The sequence below is a fragment of the Delphinus delphis genome, chromosome 18 (genome assembly GCF_949987515.2).
Source record: "Delphinus delphis chromosome 18, mDelDel1.2, whole genome shotgun sequence".
NCBI classification, from domain to species: Eukaryota; Metazoa; Chordata; class Mammalia; order Artiodactyla; family Delphinidae; genus Delphinus; species Delphinus delphis.
Window position 1 is genome coordinate 471,531 of NC_082700.1, and position 20,724 is coordinate 492,254.

Consider the following 20,724-nt stretch of genomic DNA (forward strand, 5'->3'; position numbering starts at 1 on the left):
TAGTATTTTCATTTTCTTTTGATAAATACCCAGAAGTGGGATTGATGAATCATATGGTAGTTCTGTTTTTAATTTTTTGAGGGTCTTCCATACTGTTTTTCTTAGTGGCTACACCAATTTACAGTCTCACCCAGAAGTGCAAAAAAGAGGTCTTTTTCTCCACATCCTCGTCAGCACTTGATATTTCTTCTGTTTTTGATAATCGCCATTCTAACAGGTGTGAGGTGACAACTCATTGTGGTTTTGATTTGCATTCCTCTAATAATTAGTGATGTTGAGCATCTTTTTAGCTATCTGTTGGCCATCTGTATGTCTTCTTTGGAAAACTGTTCAGTTGTTCTGCCCATTTTTTAATCAGATTGTTTTTTGCTTTTTACTTGTATCAGTTTTTTATGTATTCTGGATATTGACTCTCAGATATATGATTTGCTAATATCTTCCCACTCAGTAGGTTGCCTTTTCATTTTATTAATGGTTTCCTTTGCTGTGTAGAAGCTTTTTAGTATGATGTAGTATGACTTGTTTACTTTTGCTTTTGTTGCTTTTGCTTTTGGTGTGATACTGTTTTTGTTTTTGTTTTTGCCACTTGCTTCAGGAGATTAACATTTTTTTACATTTGTTTTATTGTGGTTACTTAATTTAAAAATTAGTTATTAAGTGAAAAGTAATACGTGCAAAATAGATTGAAGATTGACTCTCCTTCCTTCCTTCTCCCCAGAAACTGTTACAATTACCAGCTTCTCATGTCTTGCAGAGAACATTTTAAGAGAGGCTTTTAGGCTGATTCACATTTGGAGGGGACAGATTAAAATATGACTGATATTTTATTATTCCACTACAGTAAGCACTTGCCCTCAGAGGGAGAAGCTACAGCTGTACTTAGATCGGATGGACTTTAATTATGTATTTTAAGGAATTCACAAATGATCTCAGGAGATGAACAGTCTTTACCATGATTTTAATCTCCATTTCAGGTTGGTTCATGTATTCTCAGCAACTGTATGGCTTTGGAGCTATAGTCAAGTCTAATATCCTCTATTTGCCTGTTTTTAATTTATATAACAGGGCAAGATCGTTTATAAAGTTCGATGGAAAGGATACACATCAGATGATGATACCTGGGAGCCTGAGGTTCACCTTGAGGACTGTAAAGAAGTTCTTCTTGAATTTAGGAAGAAAGTTGCGGATAACAAAGCTAAACCAGTGAAGAAGGATGTCCAGGTATTATATTTTATCTCATAGTGGGTTTTTTTAGTATAATAAGTTTATTATAAATTTTAATAATATACAGAATGTATAGTAAGGAATTTACAAATAATAATAAAATATACAACATTCCTATTGTGAGTTCTGTATAGCCAGTTGATTCTCATAGAATGCTTTCATTGATTTTTGCCAGGCTCTTTTTTCTGTAGCCAAGCTGTGATTGCAGGTGACATACAGGTATAGTTGGGGCATGTTGTTATTTTCCTTTAAGTTAAGAGTAAGATGATAGTGGGGAGAAAAGCGATGTGTTGAAACTTTACTTGTTCGTCCATGATGTGAGCATCATGTTTTTGTATACCTGAGGAATATTTTTTATGCTATTCATCATAGTATTATTAACTATGGTCACATTATTATTATTAACTATGGTCACATTAAATATGGTCATATTCATCATGTTTTTGTATACCTGAGGAAAATTTATGTTACTATTACAGATACAACACATACTCTTATATTTAATCAGCATTATTAACATATTTCTAAGTCTGACTTTTCTGCTAATTCAAACAATTCTTAGATCACTTTACAAAGCTATAAATTTTAATCCGTTTCAGATTATTCATAGGTCTGATTATCTCCGGGTCTTCTGTTTTTCTTTTCTATTTCCACTTCAATTTTTAACCACTTTATGGTTTTTTAGTAGCTCTTGGTGGTGGTAAGGAAGGATAAAGAATTGAAAGGAACTCAGATGAGTTAAACTTCTATCATCAGCAGTTTGAAAAAAGACTTGATGGTGGTCTAAAGTGGGATAACATTAAAACTAATGCACAGACTCGGTTTAAGCGTTTCCTTCTATGGATTTGTCCATTGTTTTATCCTTGATTCTCATATTCCACACATTATTGAATTGGTTTTATTTATGAATCTTCTAAGAATTTCCCATTTTACTTTTCTTTGTAAGTTTCATTTATAGCTTCTATTTATAAATTGAACTGACTCTAATTCAACTTATTGCTTTTGCTTTTAGTTTTCTTTTTCATTAGAAATAATTATCATTTTTTAGAATACTGACAGAGGTTCTTGAACTTAGAACTATATAGTGAAAATTGCTCACAATAAAGAGTCTTAGTTGTTGAAGTTATTTTTTAAGGGCTGAATATTGATCCCTTCTTTCCCAACAATTTGAGTTTCAGCTGCATACTTAGTATTTTTTAAATGACAAAAACAGTATTGGGACTTGACTGTGTGTAGCAGTTGTTAACAATAATAGCCGTGATAGAGGCAGCTTCTGCTCACCCAGCACGTGTCCTCTGTCTGTGCCAAATGCTGGGCCAGCACTTTCATGGATTAAGATGAGAAAACGGAGGCTTAGGTAAGTTCAGTGCCAGCCCAGATTCACCCATTAGTAGTGACAGAGACAGGCAGCCACACTCTTAACCACTATGGTAGGTTTTCTTTTGGTTTGGGCTGTAGTTTGAAATCCATTTAGAGGAGTAGAATTACCAGTTTTTTAATTGTATGCTGTAGTGGCAGAGTCTTTAATAAATACAGTTTTTAAATTACTAAGCAAAACCTTCAGTACTTTTAAAATTTTTGTAAAGGAAATCCTTCACAAGATGAGTTCAGATTAGAGAATGTTTTCTTTAGTTTTTTGCTGCAGTTATACTTCACTTTTCTAGAATGGGTGCCTACTCCCTCCTTCCCTATTTCTTTCAGTAAAAACACTATACAAATACAAATGCACCTGTCTTACTAAGTGATTGGTTCATATTACTCTCAAAATTTAGACATTTTGATTGAAATCTTCTTAAATTTATTTCTAACTTTCCTGCTTTTATTAGTGAGATAAGTTTGCTGAAACTTCTCCCAAGAAGTCTTGACTTATAGAATACTGGCTTTATTGGCCCTTTCACTTTACCAAGGCTCTGGTTAAACCCAACTTGCAACTCTCTTGATTTAAAATTATTGATGACAGTCTGAATGAGAATGTTTCCTGATCGACTGGTCTGTTTGAGGCTTATTCTTTTTTTTTTTTTAATTTTTTAATTTATTTGGCTGCATCTGGTCTTAGTTGCGGCTCACCGGATCTTCGTTGTGGCATGCGGGATCTTTCGTTGTGGTGCATGGGCTTCTCTCTAGTTGTGGCGCTCAGTAGTTGGGGCGAGTGGGCTTAGTTGTCCTTTGGCCTGTGGGATCTTAGTTCACCGACCAGGGATCGAACCCACTTCCCCTGCGTTGGAAGGCGGATTCTCAACCACTGGACCACCAGGGAAGTCCCTGAGGCTTATTCTTAATCCTTGTCCTAGTTTAAGGAAGACACTTGTCCACTTGGAAGTGTCTTTTTCTAAGCTATCCTTACTATTTTATAAGTAACTTAAAATTCTAGGCACTAACAACATTTTGAATTTTTGTAAGACTGAAACCTCTATTTCTTATGTCAGGTGAACTTTCTCCTGAATTCTGTCTTTTATAAAGTATTCCAGTATTTATAATGCTATGACTTTTTGACCTAATCATTGAGTAGTATCAGTGGACAGGCATATGGCAAAAATGCACTGGTCGCTAACCTTTTCCCACTTTAGCAAAATAGTTTTTTTTGTTTTTTGCGGTACGCGGGCCTCTCACCGTCGTGGCCTCTCCCGTTGCGGAGCACAGGCTCCGGACGCGCAGGCTCATCGGCCATGTCACGGGCCCAGCCGCTCCGCGGCATGTGGGATCCCCCCGGACCCAGGCACGAACCCGTGTCTCCTGCATCAGCAGGCGGACTCTCAACCACCGCGCCACCAGGGAAGCCCAGCAAAATAGTTTTGCTGTTCATAAGTTCTTGTGATTCTTTCACTGTAGGTATAGAAGTAGAGAGCCAGTAGGAGAAAATGCTTTGTTCATCTCGTCATCGTTCTGTTCATGCAAGAAACAAATATTTGCTACCTATGTGAAAACTGTGATATTTCCCATTCACCAAAATCTTTGTCTTGTGGAGAGGTTTTACTACAGCAGTATTTAAGACTATTTGATTCGTCAGTTTATCCACTTAAATCTGGGAGCACTGCTTGCCTAGGACTTAGTAAGCATCACAGAAGTTAGGAATGGATTCTAAAATACCCCAAAAAGTGATTGTTGATACTCTTCACCAGAAAATATACATGATGCAGAAATAGTATTTGTTCATTAAAATACTTTTTGTCATTTAGCATTCGGATACCTTTTTACCTTTTTGCTGACCATCGGGTATTTGAAGCTAAAAAGAAAAACTAAGGTGCTATTTAACATTCATTTGTGTGAGACACTCCAGACCTTCATCTTTAGTGACTGAAAATCTACGGACAAGGCGGCCGCTGGTCTGCTTGAGCTTTGATGATGGATGTCACATGACACAGAAGAACCTCTACTGGCCTGTCATGGCAACACTTTATTGTTTTTACATTTTTGGTTCTTTTTTAAGAGATAGCTTTTTTCTTTTTCTTCCCCAAGTAAATATAGAGTGTCTTAAATGGACCAGACCCTTAAATGGTCACAGTTTTATGAAGATAGATCATATGTATCTTTTGCTCTTGAGGGGCCTTACAAGTTGTCCATGTATGATCTTACTTTCAAGAGTAGTACCATATAAAAGGATTTTGCCTTCTGCCTTTCTTTTCTTTTAAATTTATTTATTTTATTTTTGGCTGTGTTGGGTCTTTGTTGCTGCTTGCAGACTTTCTGTAGTTGTGGTGAGCGGGGGCTACTCTTCGTTGTGGTGCGTGGGCTTCTCATTGTGGTGTCTTCTCTTATTGCAGAGCATGGGCTCTAGACATGCAGGCTTCAGTAGTTGTGGCACGCGGGCTCTAGAGTGCGGGCTCAGTAGTTGTGGCGCACGGGCTTAGTTGCTCTGTGGCATGTGGGTTCTTCCCAGTCCAGGGCTCAAACCCGTGTCCCCTGCACTGCCAGGTGGATTCTTAACCACTGTGCCACCAGGGAAGCCCCTGCCTTTCTTTTAAAATAATTTTTTATCAATGCATATTCTAACCAGCAAACAACTGTGTTTTTTTTTCTGTTTTTTTTTTTTTTTGCGGTACGTGGGCCTCTCACTGCTGTGGCCTCTCCCGTTGCGGAGCACAGGCTCCGGACGCGCAGGCTCAGCGGCCATGGCTCACGGGCCCAGCCGCTCCGCGGCATGTGGGATCTTCCCGGACCGGGGCACGAACCCATGTCCCCTGCATCGGCAGGCGGACTCTCAACCACTGCGCCACCAGGGAAGCCCACAACTGTGTTTTTTAATAATCATTTGTGTCCCTACTACTCAGCTAGGAGATAGTTTTGCCTTTATTTTAAAATTTGTCTGAGGATAGCTTTTTGAAATACTGCCTATAAAATAATATATGTGCTCTTTTAATGTAAAATGAATTAGAATTTGTGCACCCAAATAGGCTTTATTTTTGAGTGTACATTTTGTGAAGTAAACATTTATTCCAATAGTTCCATGGCCCAAAATGGTTTTAAATTATTTATTTTGGAATTGTCTTCATAAGAATCTATATGTCATGCAAGAAAATTTCTAGTAACGCCTCCTCTTTGTACCCAAGGAAAGCGTGGTGATGGCTCTAAAAGTGCAGGGGTGAGCTTCCAAAAGTTATTCGAGCAGTGGTTGCACTATTGAAAAGCTCATGGTTTCCAGAGGTGGTTCGGTAGAGGCAGTGATGCTGGGGTGTGCGTGCCTTGTTCAGTTGTTTTGCCATCACACCTCATGCACAGTATTGATCACCATTCCTGTAGGCTGGGCGTTGAGCAGGTGGGGCAGGGTGACTGACCCTGACCTGCCGGGGCCAGTCCCAGCTTAAAAGCTTGTCGACCTGGTGTGACTGTGATCAGAGTCCCGTTCATTTTCAAAGTTGTCCTAATTTGGATAATAAATAGTATGTTTACTTTATGTGTGAAACTATTAAAATGAGTAAGAAGACAGATTACTAGTATACTGAAAGTGCTCAGACTTGTGATATGTGTGGTTTTAATTTTGTTCGACTATTTTTTAGTTATTTTAAAAGTTAACACTAATTTCTTTGCATCATTTGATGGCAAACAACTGTTCATCAGATGGTAGCTATTTTTTATGTCCTGACTTCACTCAATCTGGCCAGTTACTCCAGGGCTGATTACCCTGGTGCAACTAACCTACTGATTCATTAGATAATGCTAAATAATAATTTCACACAGAGTATTTTGAAGCCTAAAGCCAAAGTGCTATATTATTTATTTGCATCAACCCATTTATTTAAAACATACAGGTTGTAACTATCTTGGGAGTAGTCTAATGACCAGAGGAAAAGTCTTGTTTCAAAGTTTTGTGCTAAGGAGCCAGCATTAGAGCTCTTCCCAGGTGACTGAGGAATTAGGATAGGTAGCAGCAGCTGTCTTCACAGTAGCCAAGACCTGAAGCAACCTAAGTGTCCATGGACAGGTGAATGGACACAGAAGATGTGGTACCTATACACGGTGGAGTATTAGTCATCAAAAAGAATGAAATCATGCCGTTTGCAGCAGCATGGATGGACCTAGAGATGATCATACTAAGCAAAGTAAGTCAGAGAGACAAATACCATAAAATATCACTTATACGTGGAATCTAAAATATGACACAAATGAACTTATTTACGAAACAGAAACCGACTCACAGACATAGAAAACAAACTGATGGTTACCAAAGGGGAAGGGGTGGGGATGAATTAGGAGTTTGGGGTTAGCAGATACAAACTATCATCTATAGAGTGGATAAACAACAAGGTCCTACTGCAGAGCCCAGGAAAACTGTCTGCATACCCGTAATAAACCATCATGGAAAAGGACATAAGTGTGGAGGTGTAACTGAATCACTTCGCTGTGCGCCAGAAGCTGACGCGGCCTTGTAAATCAGCTGCGCTGGGCAGCAGCCGACGGGTGACCCAGCAGCCACCACATGGGGCCAGCAGCCTGGCTGGTGGCCAGGACCAGGTGAGACAACAGGGAGGCGCCGAGTAGCTGCGCCGAGAGGAGGCTGACCTCGCGCTGTGGGGTCCCAGCTGTGGATTTCGGGGGGGGGACCCCGGGGGTCTTTCTGTGTACAGGCGAGAGTCTTTGGAATTGTAGACTTCTTTTAAGTTGTTTTACCTGATGAAAGGGATAAGTCCAGCCTCTTGTTTGCTAATTATTTCATGTTCATTCATTAAAAAAATCCATTTCTCATATGTAAGTCATTAGGAAGAAGAAGAATAAGATGCGCCTCTGCCTTCAAGGCGCTCACGGTACGTGAAGGGGAGGGCCAGGTGGACGGAACCTGAAACACGGAGTGAGACACGATCTCGGGCAGCTGTGAGGCCGCTGTGGAAAGTCAGAGGATAAGCATCAAAGGTGCATTACAGAAGATTCGTCCTTTGGCCGAAGCCCTAAGAGATGAGAAATTCAAGGGTCCTAGGAGGGGAGGCAGGTACAAAGATGCAGAGTTTTGCAGAAGCACAGATTTTGGGGTGATGGTGAGAAGTGCCGGAGCTTTCACTTGGAAAGGAGCAGGAGTGACACGGGGGCAGAAATTGGGAAGAAATTCGTGTGCGCCTGGATTTAAACTCAACCGTCTGGGCAGTAGAAGGGCCGGCAGAAGTTTGGAGGGAAGTTGTGTGATGAGATTTATGTTTTAGGAACTTGCTTTTTTGAAGAATTTTATTAGGAAAATTTGGACATATAAAAATGCAGAAGGCTGTATCGTGAGACTTGAGAATTCATCACCCAGTTCCAGTCACTATCAGGACTTCGCCATTCTTCCTGTCTGCGGCTCCCACTCTCCCCTTTTACTTGCTGGAGTATTTTAAGGCAAATACTTTAGTACTCCAGATGGCATATCACTCTACCCTGCAAAACTTTATTAAATTACAGACATTGTGAAAACATAACCGCTATACCATTATCGTACCAAAAAAGTTTACACTTGTTTCTTAATGTCTTCTATTATCTAATAATGTGTTCCCCCCAGCTGTCTCAAAGAAACAAAACAAAACATGTCTTTGTTGATTTGATTGAATTGGGATGTGAAAATGGTCTGCATGTTGTATATCATCAGTAATCTCTAAATATCTTCTAATCTATAACGGCTTCTTCCTCTAACCTTCCCCTATTTTTCCCCATCATGTTTATTTGATGAAGAGACCACATTGTTTTTCTGTAGAATTTCCCATATTCTGGGTTTGGATGAGCACATGATAGCGTATAACATGTTCCTCTGTCCCGTGTTCTTGTGAACTGGTGGCTAGATGTAGAAGCAGGATTGCTCTCAAGTTTATTGGTTGATTGATTTATTTTGCAAGGATGGTCATGAGTGGTGCTATAACACATCAGAAGGCCCATCTTGTCTAGCTGACTCCTTTCCAGTGAAGTTAACAGGATCGTTGAGATTAGGTGTTTTCAGTCTTATCTACCATTAGAAAACTCCTCACATTTCGTGTGTAGGTTTTAGGAGCCATTGAAGATTGTTGCCTAGAACCATTATTTCATTGCAGGTTGGAAAATAGTGATTTTCTAATTCTGACATTCCTTCTGCCTTTATTACTAACATCACTGGGAAGGTGATTCTGAGACGCTGTGGTCCTGACCTGACTCTGGAGTGGGGAGAGGCTGCTGGCGGGGAGAGGCGAGGGGCTGAACTGAGGTGGGGAGGTTGGAGAATTGATGCACATAGGATCGGTGACCGAGCTGATGAAGGAAGAAGTGTCAGAGATGTCTCAGGTTACTGGCTTGGGAACCTAGGTAAGTGATGGTGTTATTCAGGGAACAGTTCCAGTTTTGAACACATGAGATTTTAGTTACTTACTTGTCATCCAAGTAAAGATGGCCAGTCTCACATTGGCAACATGGGTCTGAGTTGAAGGAGGGAGATCTGGGCTGGAAATGTGGAGTGTGGGGAGTCGGTGGAGTGTGCAGGATAGTGTTTCTTATTACTGTGTTCCAACTAAGAATCTGATGGATTGTAAGTATTTTGAAAAAATAATTGTTTTAGAATTCTTGTTTAAACTTTTTTTGAAGTAATATTAGTCTTGCACCTAGCAAGCTTCGTTTATTCTTCCTCTTTTTCCCCCCTTTTCCCCTTTACCAATGCAGAAAATTTAAGTAAAATCAGGCTGTTCTGCTTGGAAACAAGGAGGTCAACACTAGTCTTTAGGAAAATGGTTTTCAAGAAGGTGGAAGTCAGTTGTAAACTCTTCCGGATTGAGGGAAATTTGAGAAGTCTCTCTTACAGAACTTGCTTAAACCAAAGGGGTAGCTTTCAGGTGAGCCTTGAGCAAGTTGCAGACTTTGCCTTTGTGTTCCTGACCATGTGTATCATAGGAACACAGACCCTCTGCTGCATCAGGACGGGTGATACCTCAGCAGCATGACAGCAGCAGTGCTGTTGTCTCATACACAGCTGGTGCCTGGTGACACCGTGTGGGTTTCCTGGAGGTCCTGGGGTGTCCTTCACCGCTCTCTGTCCTGCATGCGTTTAGTCTCCCGTCTTCGGTTTCCTCTCATCTAGAGCACTCCAGAGCCCTTTGCCCCCCTTTTAAGACACCAGGCCAGTTGTTTTATAGAAGGTTCTTCACATTGGAATTAGATGAATGGTAATTAATGTTAAATCACAAATAGTATTTTTAAAATTGGAATTAGATGATTTGTAGATTTAGTGTAAACATTCTGGCCAATGTATTCTGTAGGTAAGGTACGTGACATCAAGAGATGAGCCATGTGTCCGTTATCTCATTGCTGATGTTAAATTATAATTATGTGATAAAGTGAGGTGCATCAGTTTTTCTCCCCTTTTAAAGGTACCTTTTTCCCTTGTAAAATAGTAATACGATAATAAGTAACCTGATAGTAAGCAACCTGATTATAAGTAATCTTTGAGATGGTGAGAATCACTTGTTCCCCAACAACCTCTCATCCATGATTTTCAAATACTTTGAAGAATCTTTTATTCTTTTTTTAAAATTCGTATTGGAGTATAGCTGCTTTACAATGTTGTTAGTTTCTGCTGTGCAGCAAAGTGAATCAGCTATACGTGTACATATATCCCCTCTTTTTTAGATTTCCTTCCCATTTAGGTCACCACAGAGCACGGAGTAGAGTTCCCTCTGCTATACAGTAGGTTCTTTTCAGTTATCTATTTTATACATAGTATCAACAGTGTGTATATGTCAATCCCAATCTCCCAATTCATCCCACCCCTCCACTTCCCCCCTTGGTAACCGGAAGTTCTCTACATCTGCAACTCTATTTCTGCTTTGCAGATAAGTTCATCTGTTCCGTAAAATACTTTGAAGAATCTTGCCTTAATTAGTTATTACTGTGGTGGCTTCAAATAATGACTTTTCTAATCCTGTTATTCCATATTTTTCATTTTGTATCCTATAAAGAGCAGCTCCTCCCACCCCCTTAAATTTTTTAAATACCAGTACACACTCATGGAATCTTTTTATTTAATTACTGTTGTTGTTTACATTAATGCTAAAACGGTCCCACACTGGCTTGTGAGAGCCCCTTTAGGCCAGCTCCTGTGTCCTCTTGCTATGTCCCTGTCTGTTTTGGGCACGTCTTTGCTCTCTGGCACAAGGTTCCCCAGTAGCATGTACTTTCCTGCTCTGGCCCTGATATCACCTATTTTCCAGGGAATCCTGATTCTTTTTAGAGGAGAATAGAATTTAGAAACCAAGATGTACTTATTGCTACTGGGACATCATTATTTCCAGACCCTTTAGACAGAGATAAAGGGAAAAAATACACGTTTATTTGTTTTAAGTCAAGTTCACTCCGATGTCTGTAATTTCGGTCCATCACCTCAGCGTCCTCCTATCATTCTCACCGTCCGCAGTTCTGTCTCCCTTTTCTTCCATGAGAACTCTGGTTCTCATCAACATTATATGTACTCATTTACTGAGTCCTACAATAATTAGAAATCAGTTTCAGGTTTGCTATGCCCATTCTACTGTAAAATTCCAAATTTATTTGCAGTTCTTTTTGTCCTTAGAGTATATTCACTTCGGGTGTTGATTGTTCAAAAGTTACATGGATTAATTCTTTTTTTCTTCTGTGTGGTCATCAGTTTGATAAAGAGGTTTATTTGTTTGTTGTTAATTAGGACCTGTTCTCCCTGCCCTCCCTTCCCTCCATACCCAGTTTGAAGTACTGCTCTCTAATGACAAATCTGAGTTTTCTTTCTCTTATAAATGACTTAGTCTTTTTACCTGATGCCTCAAATTTTTTTATTTTCACTGTTTTGTAGAAACCAAAATTCAGCTGAGGCAATTTGAAGATCTAATTGACTTTATCCAGTTCATGGATCGGGCAGCATCCCATCTAACAAAGAAACGGTTGCTCCCAGGAGCTGCATAAAAGGGAAGGTTGTTTTTGGCAGAGGAGGTGGGATAAGGAGGTTAAAAGAGTGGATGATTTCAGGCCGGGTCACCTTCCCTTAGGGGGAGACTGAGGGTCTTACTAGGGAAGTTACCTCACCAGTCCTGACCAGGAAATTCCAGACTGAAGCGTTTAAAATTCCAATCACGGGAGAGGTTAGGCATTAGGTCTTGGTGGGCTTACAATGAGTGACTACATTTGGGGCCTCTTTTTAAAGTAGGCGTGTCTTTCGGACATGCTGTTGTCCTTTTTAGGTTAGTTACTCTATTCCTTAGTCTGTTATTGGTTTTTTTTTCCTTAGTCTGTTTTTTCTTATAACAGTTTAGTAAAATATTCTATCCCAATCAATTTCTGTTGCTTATATTTATGTGAAATTTCTTTCTCTGAAACTTTAGAAGGCAGAGGAGGAGAACAAGATGATCTGTTTAGCTTCGTGGCTGCTGGGCAGCCTTCTTTACTGTTTTTCGGAGGGTTGGACAGTCTAGCCTTAGACTCCGTGAGGGCTTTTCCGGCTCTGTTTTCGCCCCGCCGCCACCACCACCACTTACGTCTGAATCTTCTGTTTTCTTTCTGTTTCTCTGTCCTGCTTTATTTGGAATCTGGTCTCTGCTGCTTCTCACTGTGGACCTTGTCTCGGCCGTCCTGGCAGGGAGCATCCCCAGGGCCTGGACCAGCCCTGCACCATCTGGTTCCCAAAGCTCCTCCCCTTTCAGCTGCTCCCCACATGGTCACCTGCCAGACTTTTCAGTGATTTCTCCCATTTTCATTGCTGCCTTTGCTCACTGTTGTGGAGATATTCATGCTACAGAGGTCTTACGGCTATTAGTAGTTTGTCCCTACCAGCTTATATTTTGGGGTTCCTTGGGATACTTGGCCACCTAACTGGGTTATGGATGTCGTCTGTGGGGGGTTTGTTTTGCTCTCCAGTTGCTCTGTCTTTATGAAGCGCGGTAGGAGGAGTCAGAAAGCTTTGCCAATGCCACCACATTCTGCTGCCTTAGTAACCTTGGTGGTGGTCTTTTAACTTCTAAAAATACACCTATCCTTTCTTTCCCTCCTTTGCTTCCCCAAGTCATTTAGAAGAGAATTTGGGGAAATGGGAACTGAAAATGCTTTGCATAGTGTTTTTGTATCTATACAGAGACTTTATTCTTAAGGGGTTTTGTTTGTTTGTTTAGAATAGGAAAAGATATTTTCCAGAGGGGATATTTCAGATTACTGTATTACACGAACCAAGTCAATTGGGGAAGTAAGATTTCTTTGCAGTCTTGCTAGTTTCTTATGTAAACTGTGAAATGTAACAGCAAGTTTAAAGATATTCTGGGATCCAAAGTCTTAAAAAAATCTTTGCGTTTGGGTTTGTAACTACTATTTTGGCATCCAGTAAAGTCTGTACAAATTACTTCCTTGGTGTCTCTGGAAATTCTGAAGTTGGAATCATGTGCAACCCACCATACATATGACTGTTGGGACCTACAGCAGCGTTGACATTTTCTGTCCCTCTGTGTTTTATCTGTTTCCTTAAACTGACCCTTTTTGTCACCACCAAGACCTATTTGTTAAATCAGAAATATAAGTAATACTGTACAACGTTAACTCACATAAGTAATTTTAAGGAGTTGAGAAACTGCTTGGAGAAAAAAATTCCTACCAGATTGCATTAGTACTGCTGTTCAAAACCTTTTAAATTACTATGTTAATGAGTACTTAAATCTTTTTTATACTTTATAGAGACTGCCCTTAAATAATGACATATTTGAGGCAAACTCTGATAGTGATCAACAAAGTGAGACCAAAGAAGACACTTCTTCAAAGAAGAAAAAGAAAAAACTAAGGCAAAAAGAAGAGAAAAGCCCAGATGATCTGAAAAAGAAAAAAGCAAAGACTGGGAAACTAAAAGATAAACCCAAACCAGACCTGGAGGGCTCCTCTGAAAGTATGGTTTTTGATTTAAGGACAAAGAAAAGAATTTTGGAAGCCAAAGAAGAATTAAAGGAATCCAAAAAGCCCAAAAAAGATGATATAAAAGAAACTAAGGAGTTAAAGAAAGTTAAAAAGGGTGAAATAAGAGATTTAAAGACTAAAAAAAGAGAAGATTCCAAAGAAAACAGAAAAATAAAAAAAGAGAAATGTGTTGAATCTCAGGTGGACTCCGAATTGAGTGTCCTTAGTGATTCCCCTTTTCAGGAAGAAGACAGTGAAGATTTGCATTCTGACAACAGAAACGAGAAGCAGCCAATTAAAGGTGCAAAAGATAAAGCAGAGCCGGAGGCGATTCAAGATACTGTTTCTGATAAACAGCAGGATGGCACTGTGAGCGCTGATGAGGATGATGTCAAAGCAAAGAGGAAGAAAAAGAAACTGAGAAGGACAGAGGAACTTAAAGAGAGCAAAAAGCTAGAAAACAAGAGCCTCTTAGAGAAGAAAAATACACAGAAAAAGCAGAGGAATCCCGACAAAGGCCCAAGTGGCGCTGAGTTAGATAAGCCAATGGCTGCCTCCGCTCCAGCACAGAAGAGCTCCAGACCGTGTGCGGAGGAGAGAGGCTCCAGGCCCGCAGACTCCTCGGGGGAGGTGAGTGCGGAGGTGAGTGCCGGGGCAGGGTGGAGGGGTTGGCTCGATCTGATCGAAGGGCTGTAGCTTGCATCTCACACAACACACAGATGTTCAGATCAAGCTAGCACTCTTGAGTGGTCAGGAAGCTCCACGAGTAATGAGGAGACGGTAAAGCCCAGCAGACCAACCTCGTTTTCTTGCACTCCACAGATAGTGCCTTTTTTACAGATTGGAAGTCTGTGGGGACCCTGCGTCGATCAGGTTTATCGGCGCCGTTTTCCCAACAGCATCTGCTCACCTCGTGTCTCTGTGCCGCATTTTGGTCATTCTTGCAGCGTTTTAAACTTTTGTTTTGTTTTTTGGCCACCCCGTGCGGCATACGGAACTTCCCCAACTAGGGATCGAACCCGGGCCCCCTGCAGTGGAAGTGCGGAGTCTTGACCACTGGACCACTGGGGAGGTTAATACTGTAGGTGTTACAGTGTTTGTGATCGGTGATCTTTGATGTTGTTATCGCAAAAAAGGCTGAAAGCTCAGATGATGGCTAGCATTTTTTAGCAGTAAAGTATTTTTTTTAATTAAGGTATGTACGGTTTTTTAGACATAATGTTGTTGCACACTTAATACTATAGTAAAAACATAACTTTTATATGCCCTGGAAGACAAAAAAAATTGTGACTCACTTTAGTGCAATATTCGCCTTATTTGCAGGGGTCTGGAATCAAACCCGCAGTATCTCTGAGGTGTGTCTGTGTACGAAGCTTTTCTACCATTAGGGAGATAATAGTGTATCAGAAGGAAGAAATTCTCCTCTCCCTTCTAGGTTCGTCTGGCTGGTTTAGAATTGAATTGGCATGAGACAGATGAACAGGGGGAAGATCAAACAAGTTTAATAACGCGTACACATGGAAGAGACCCAGGAAAACGGAGTAACTCGCCAAAACGGACGAAGTCCTCACCTCATGTACCGTCCTCAGCCAAAGACCAAAGAGGATGTTGAAGATGGGGAAGCAGTTAGGGGCAGCGACCAGGCAAAGCACAGTAGACAAGGGCGGGGCCGTCACACAGACGGAAGTCCTTGCTGCTCCACTGATGGCTCTGGAGGTTTGGGAGACACCCTTACAAACGGAGATCTCCCTTACAGATGCAAATGTTTCTCACAAGAGGGCAGCTCCTACTTGGTTTTCAGAGTTTTCCCCATGCCTGCTGTTTCTTGGAAAATAAGCAGCTTAAAAGAAGTAATACGCCCAAGAGACATACTTGGGGAGGCAAATTCTGCTCCCCTTCAAGCCTGATTAGTGAGAGGCAGTTATAAATGCTGAAGATCCAGCTTTTGAACCGCCCCAGCAGTCTCCAGACTTGCTTTCTTTTGGACTGACCGCAACTAGAAAACTGGGGGCGAATTTGTGAACAAAAGTCAGGGGTTTTTAGAGGTATTCAGCTACTATGTAGCATTGTGAAGTAAAGCTTATAGCTAGCTTCCTCAGCTTATTTTATTAGCTTTTCACATCCTACTTGTATGTTCCCCCTGTTGTCTCAAGACTATACCACTTGTGGGACTTCCCTGGCGGTCCAGTGATTAAGACTCCGCTCTTCCAGTGCAGGGGGCGTGGGTTCGATTCCTGGTTGAAGAACTAAGATCCCACATGCCGCGCCGCACGGCCAAAAAAAAGAGAGAAGAACATACCACTTTTTCCTTAAATAATAGCAGAGTGCGCTAACTTTCTGAGTCTTTAAATTCTTGCAAAGATATATTTAATAGAGCTTATCTCACTATTATAAAAATAATTTTACATGTTTTAGTTTTAATAATAATTCTTCAAAGAGAGTGAGGAAACTTGGTGTTGGCTTTTGAATATGATATTTTGTAAATTGTCAGGGTTGAGGGGTAAGCTTGACTGAGGAAGCATTTGATGTGAGCGCAGATGTAGTCATCAGGGGTCATGTGCACAGTGCATAAAAGGGGGACCTGATGCCAGGAACCTGTTTTCCAGTTTTCAGAATCGGTGTCAGCTCTATCTGTTCTTGTTTTGGGTCTTACATGTGTCTTTTTCAGGAGAAAGAGACCAAAAAAAATGAACCCAAAGAAAAATACCCGAAAAAGCATGATTTGGACAAGGAAGAAAAAGGCCGAAAAGAGCCCAAGGCATTAAAGAGTGAGTGTGAATACTGACATTTGTCATTTACATGGGTCTTTCAGACAATGAGTCTAGTTCATTGTAAAGACAGACTCTCTTTTCTAAGCTGCAAGGTCATAGAGCTAGAAAATACGTTTACTGGGGAATTTAGAACCTTATGCTACTTTTTGTTTACCAGTTATCTTAGTTACTTACATAATAATTTATATTATTAATATAATTAACTCCCCCCCCTTCTGTTCACCTTGTTCTTTTTCCTTTTGGATATGAGGTAGAATATATTCTCTTTATTTTTATTTATTTATTTCTTTTATTGAAGTATAGTCAACTTACAATGTTTTAGTTTCAGGTTGGGGATACATTATCTTTAGAGAGATAGGAGATTCGTTATGACAGAAAAGTAAATAAGTATCTCTTTTATAGTAGATGCTGAGGTAAACTACTGTTTAATATATTTATATATTTGGCTCTGTGTCATTTGTATAAATATAATGAATGTACATTTGATCACATCAGGATACAGCTCAGTTAAGGATCCATAGTGCATATTAGTACTGGAACAAGTACTTTATAAGACATTCACCATTACAGTGTTCGAATAAAATTGGATATTTTAGTTCACACACCAGAAAGTACCTGGAACACATGTTCTCGTGGAAGCAGTGATTTCTAAGAGATGGATGATTTCTTGGGGGTTTTCTCCCCAAAGCTGTGTGTAACTGAGGTAATATTAAAAGTGGGTTTGGGTTCTAGGCCTCAGTTTAGACTTGGCAGTAGGCCTCCGGCTGAGGGACTCTGGGAAGGAGCAGTGGTGCTTTGAGGGGTTGTGTGCAGGTGAGCGTAGTGTAGAGACTGTGCCTGTTCACAGCGATGCAACAGCTTGAAGCATCTTTTCTTTAGAGAGTGACTGGAGGTTCAAAATATTGTAAGATTAGAACTGGTTCATAACTTTTTCTTCGCCCGAGTATCTTATCTGTCAGTTTCAGGTACATTTTTACTGTAAATGTTTAGTCTTAAATGACTATTCGTTAAGTTCATAAGGGCACTCCAGGGAGTCTGATTGTTAGTATCCCTGAAACTAAAATCTGCTTCTGATCCAGGCCTGGTAGGGTGATGTGGCCTCACGGGCCTCACTGTGTCTTCCATTTTCAATTTTCAGAGTCTGTTGACCGTAATCTTGCTGCTCATGTGTACCTGTGCTTATATCTATGCTTGGCACCCAGCCTCCTGGACAGAAATAAAGCTGGGTTGTTGGGTATACTTTGGAAGTGTGCCAGAACTGGTGAACGTGAGAGTCCTTACGTTTCAGATGCTGTGGTGTGATGGCCTTCAGCATCCTCTGCATACAGTAGCTTGGGAAAATGCCAGAATTCAGTTGCCATCGGATTTAAATATGAGAAAAAAAGGACTTATCTGCAGAAAATAGTGGAAAGAATGGTTAACACTTTTATCTCTTTATCTCATTGAATGAGATAAATTTCTAGCTGCTGTTCTGTATTTTTGTTATTGGACCAATGTTCTATATAAATAATTAGGATGTCACCATTTAATACTCAGAGTTTAAATATGTCTGTAACAATCAACCTCAGTACTGTCACTATACAATATTACCTTCTGCATATGTCATTCTCGGGTGTCAGATACCTTTTTTTTTTGGCTGCACTGGGTCTTAGTTGCAGCACGCAGGATCTTTAGTTGTGGCATGCAGACTCTTAGTTGCGGCGTGCGAGATCTAGTTCCCTGACCAGGGATTGGACCCGGGCCCCTTGCGTTGGTAGCGCGAAATCTTAACCGCCGGACCACCAGGGAAGTCCCCAGGTACTAGTTTTTAGTGAGGTATCTTTAAGGCACATAGTAGAAAACAAAATTGGTAAATTACTTAAGTTCCTTTCACTGTAATTTGGAAACAGTAAATCTTTATCGAGAGAGAGCCTTTTTTGGACTAGCTTTTTTATTGAAAAAAAAAGGTTCAGTTTGTGTTGGTAAGGATTGCACTCATATTTAATAATGCTTGCTTTTCTGCTGGCCACACCATTTTGAGCATTAACCAGAGTACCTGTACTCTTAGCAAACTGTAGTTTATCACAGGTGTTTAAACTATTTGAAACAAGCCTGTGCAGTTCTTGAGGAAGATAAATGAGAAGTGACTTAAGAGTGCTACTGAGAAGATGTCCCTATTTAACATGAAAGAATTGAGTAAAAAAACCTATCCGCTATGTACCCAAAGTTTATAATAGAGTTTTTCTCATATCTTTAGTTAAAAGCGAGTGGATTTCCACAGGCGTCAGGTGCAGTGTTGCCAGGCCACAGTCACCGTGCTGACACCCTTACACCCCTCCCACTCTCCACCAGAAGTCCTTTTTGTACAAGGTTACCTTCAGGATACAACTGGAGGCAGCTGTCTCAGCAGAAGGACAGTTGGTGGTGTGACTAGGATTATTCTGAGGCTTGCTGTCTGCAGCGGCCTTTGTCAAAACTGGGAGTGGTTCAGAGCCCCAGAAGAATAACCATTTAATTTGGACGTCCTTTCTGAATATGGAGCGGCCAATAGAAAGATGAATGGAAAGAACTTCATGGCTGTGATAGTCAACCTGACCAGACTTTCTAACCAAGGCAGATATTAGTAAGAATTAAGAAAATATCTGTTTTTTTAACACTAACCCAGATTTTCTTTTGGTTACAACAGAAATTTGTGACTCATTTATTATCAACTTATTTTTGTCACTAGCATTTAAGGAAATCAGAAATGCATTTGATTTATTTAAATTAACTCCAGAAGAAAAAAGTGATTTTCCTGAGAATAATCGGAAAAGAGAAGAAGTACCACCGGATTGTAAAGTCACAGGAGACCACAGGAGCAAGGAAAACAAGCAGCTACTTAAAGAAAGGAGAAATACGAGAGATGAGACTGATACATGGGCATATATAGCTGCAGATGGTGGTCAAGAGGTTGTGGACAGCACGCCCCAAGCGGACGAGAATTCTGGTAGGTGTGTCCGTAGTCATTCTGCGGAGCGTTCTCTGTTCTGTGCACTGAGCTGTCTCCCTCGCCTTCCTCTCCGCTCCCACGGTCATTCTGATCTCAGGATGGAGTAGAAAACCATTTGAATCTCCTGAATAAGTAACATTTTGTATTGGAGACTTAGATTATTCTGTGATTGCTGAATTGATCAGAAATGGATGTGCTATGCTCAGCACATTAGAAATTATACAGATTTCTGGTTTGCTGCCTTACCTACTGTTGCCAAGCAGTCTGATGGTATATCTTACTAGATTTCTTTCAGAAAGCTATCAAATACTAACTTATTTGTATTCTTCCCTTTTAACTTTGCAGTAAATAACACTTATTAAATGAGGTTAGATTGTAAGTGCTATCCTGAGGATACCGGAATTAGCTGAGGAGGGGAAGGCCGTGTATAGAGTACACAGGACAGTAGCTGTGGAGAAGAGTAATAAAGGGATAGGGCAGAATAAACGAAAGAGGTTAATCTGATAAATTTCTGTATAACTGGTGAAACAGCTGAAGAGAAGTTCTGAAATATTTGGGATATATGGCAAAGCAGGTAGCTTGGGGGCCCTATTACTACAGAGCAGCTAGGCTCTGGGATACAGACAAGACAGGCCTGAGCTTGCAGGAGACTGGGACAGTGCCTTGGGGCGTGGGGGTGGGGGTGGGGGCAGTGGGTTGCCCAGAGGGCAAATACCAAATAGCACAGCTGCTGCCATACCAAGCAATAAACACGAGGTCCAGTAGGTGTTGGTCCAGCCACCTGGGGAGCTCCTGGGTGAACCCTGAAACTATCCCCGTTCACAGAGGGCAGGGAGAGACCCAGGAAAGAGGCAGCCACCCTAGATGGGGAGGTGGCAGGCTGCACTGGCAGAGAACTTCCAGGAGGCCCGTCTTGGGGGCCGCAGCATGAGTAGACCTCGCGCCCGCCCAGCAGAATCTTAACAGTTTACGGAGAGGCCTTAGTTCAGTCCAGGTGGTCTTAGCAGCTTTTACTCTTTCCAGGCTGTGTCCTTGACACTGTTTCTACTGTGGGAACAGTGGGCACAACATACAGCCCAAGGACAGGGGAGGATGTGAGGGGCCCCCTCCTGGCCAGGGTGTGGGCGGTGAGCACCTCGGACCTTCTCTCACAGCGGAGCATTGGTAAAGCCCAGAAGCTGGTTCATTGAAAGACTAATAGAATAGAGCAGCCTGGGGCACCATTAGTTTAAGGGAAAAAAGAATGAAGACTTAAACAGTATTTCCAGGGAAAAAAGAGACGTGATTATAGATGGCGTCCAGATTAAAAAGATAAAAATTCTATGAGCATTTTCTTACCATAGATTTGAAAACTGATTGAAATGGGAAATTCCTGGAAAGATACAGTTTAACAAAACTGACCCAAAAAGAAATACAAAAATTGGATAGTCTGGGCTTCCCTGGTGG

General features: G+C 40.9%; 1 protein-coding gene and 1 pseudogene across 2 annotated transcripts in view; both read left to right on the forward strand.

The window, feature by feature from the left end:
- MPHOSPH8 (M-phase phosphoprotein 8) overlaps positions 1-20,724 on the forward strand; it is a 49,121-nt gene that overhangs the window by 12,859 nt on the left and 15,538 nt on the right. The window contains exons 2-5 of one of the 2 annotated variants that reach the window (XM_059995563.1): positions 1,066-1,221; positions 13,327-14,181; positions 16,208-16,307; positions 19,018-19,275. In XM_059995563.1, coding sequence (XP_059851546.1) covers positions 1,066-1,221; positions 13,327-14,181; positions 16,208-16,307; positions 19,018-19,275 — 1,369 coding nt within the window. The remainder of the gene's footprint in view (positions 1-1,065; positions 1,222-13,326; positions 14,182-16,207; positions 16,308-19,017; positions 19,276-20,724) is intronic. The other variant, XM_059995564.1, reaches the window with a different exon arrangement.
- Positions 17,422-18,029, forward strand: LOC132413742 (protein kish-A pseudogene; annotated as a pseudogene).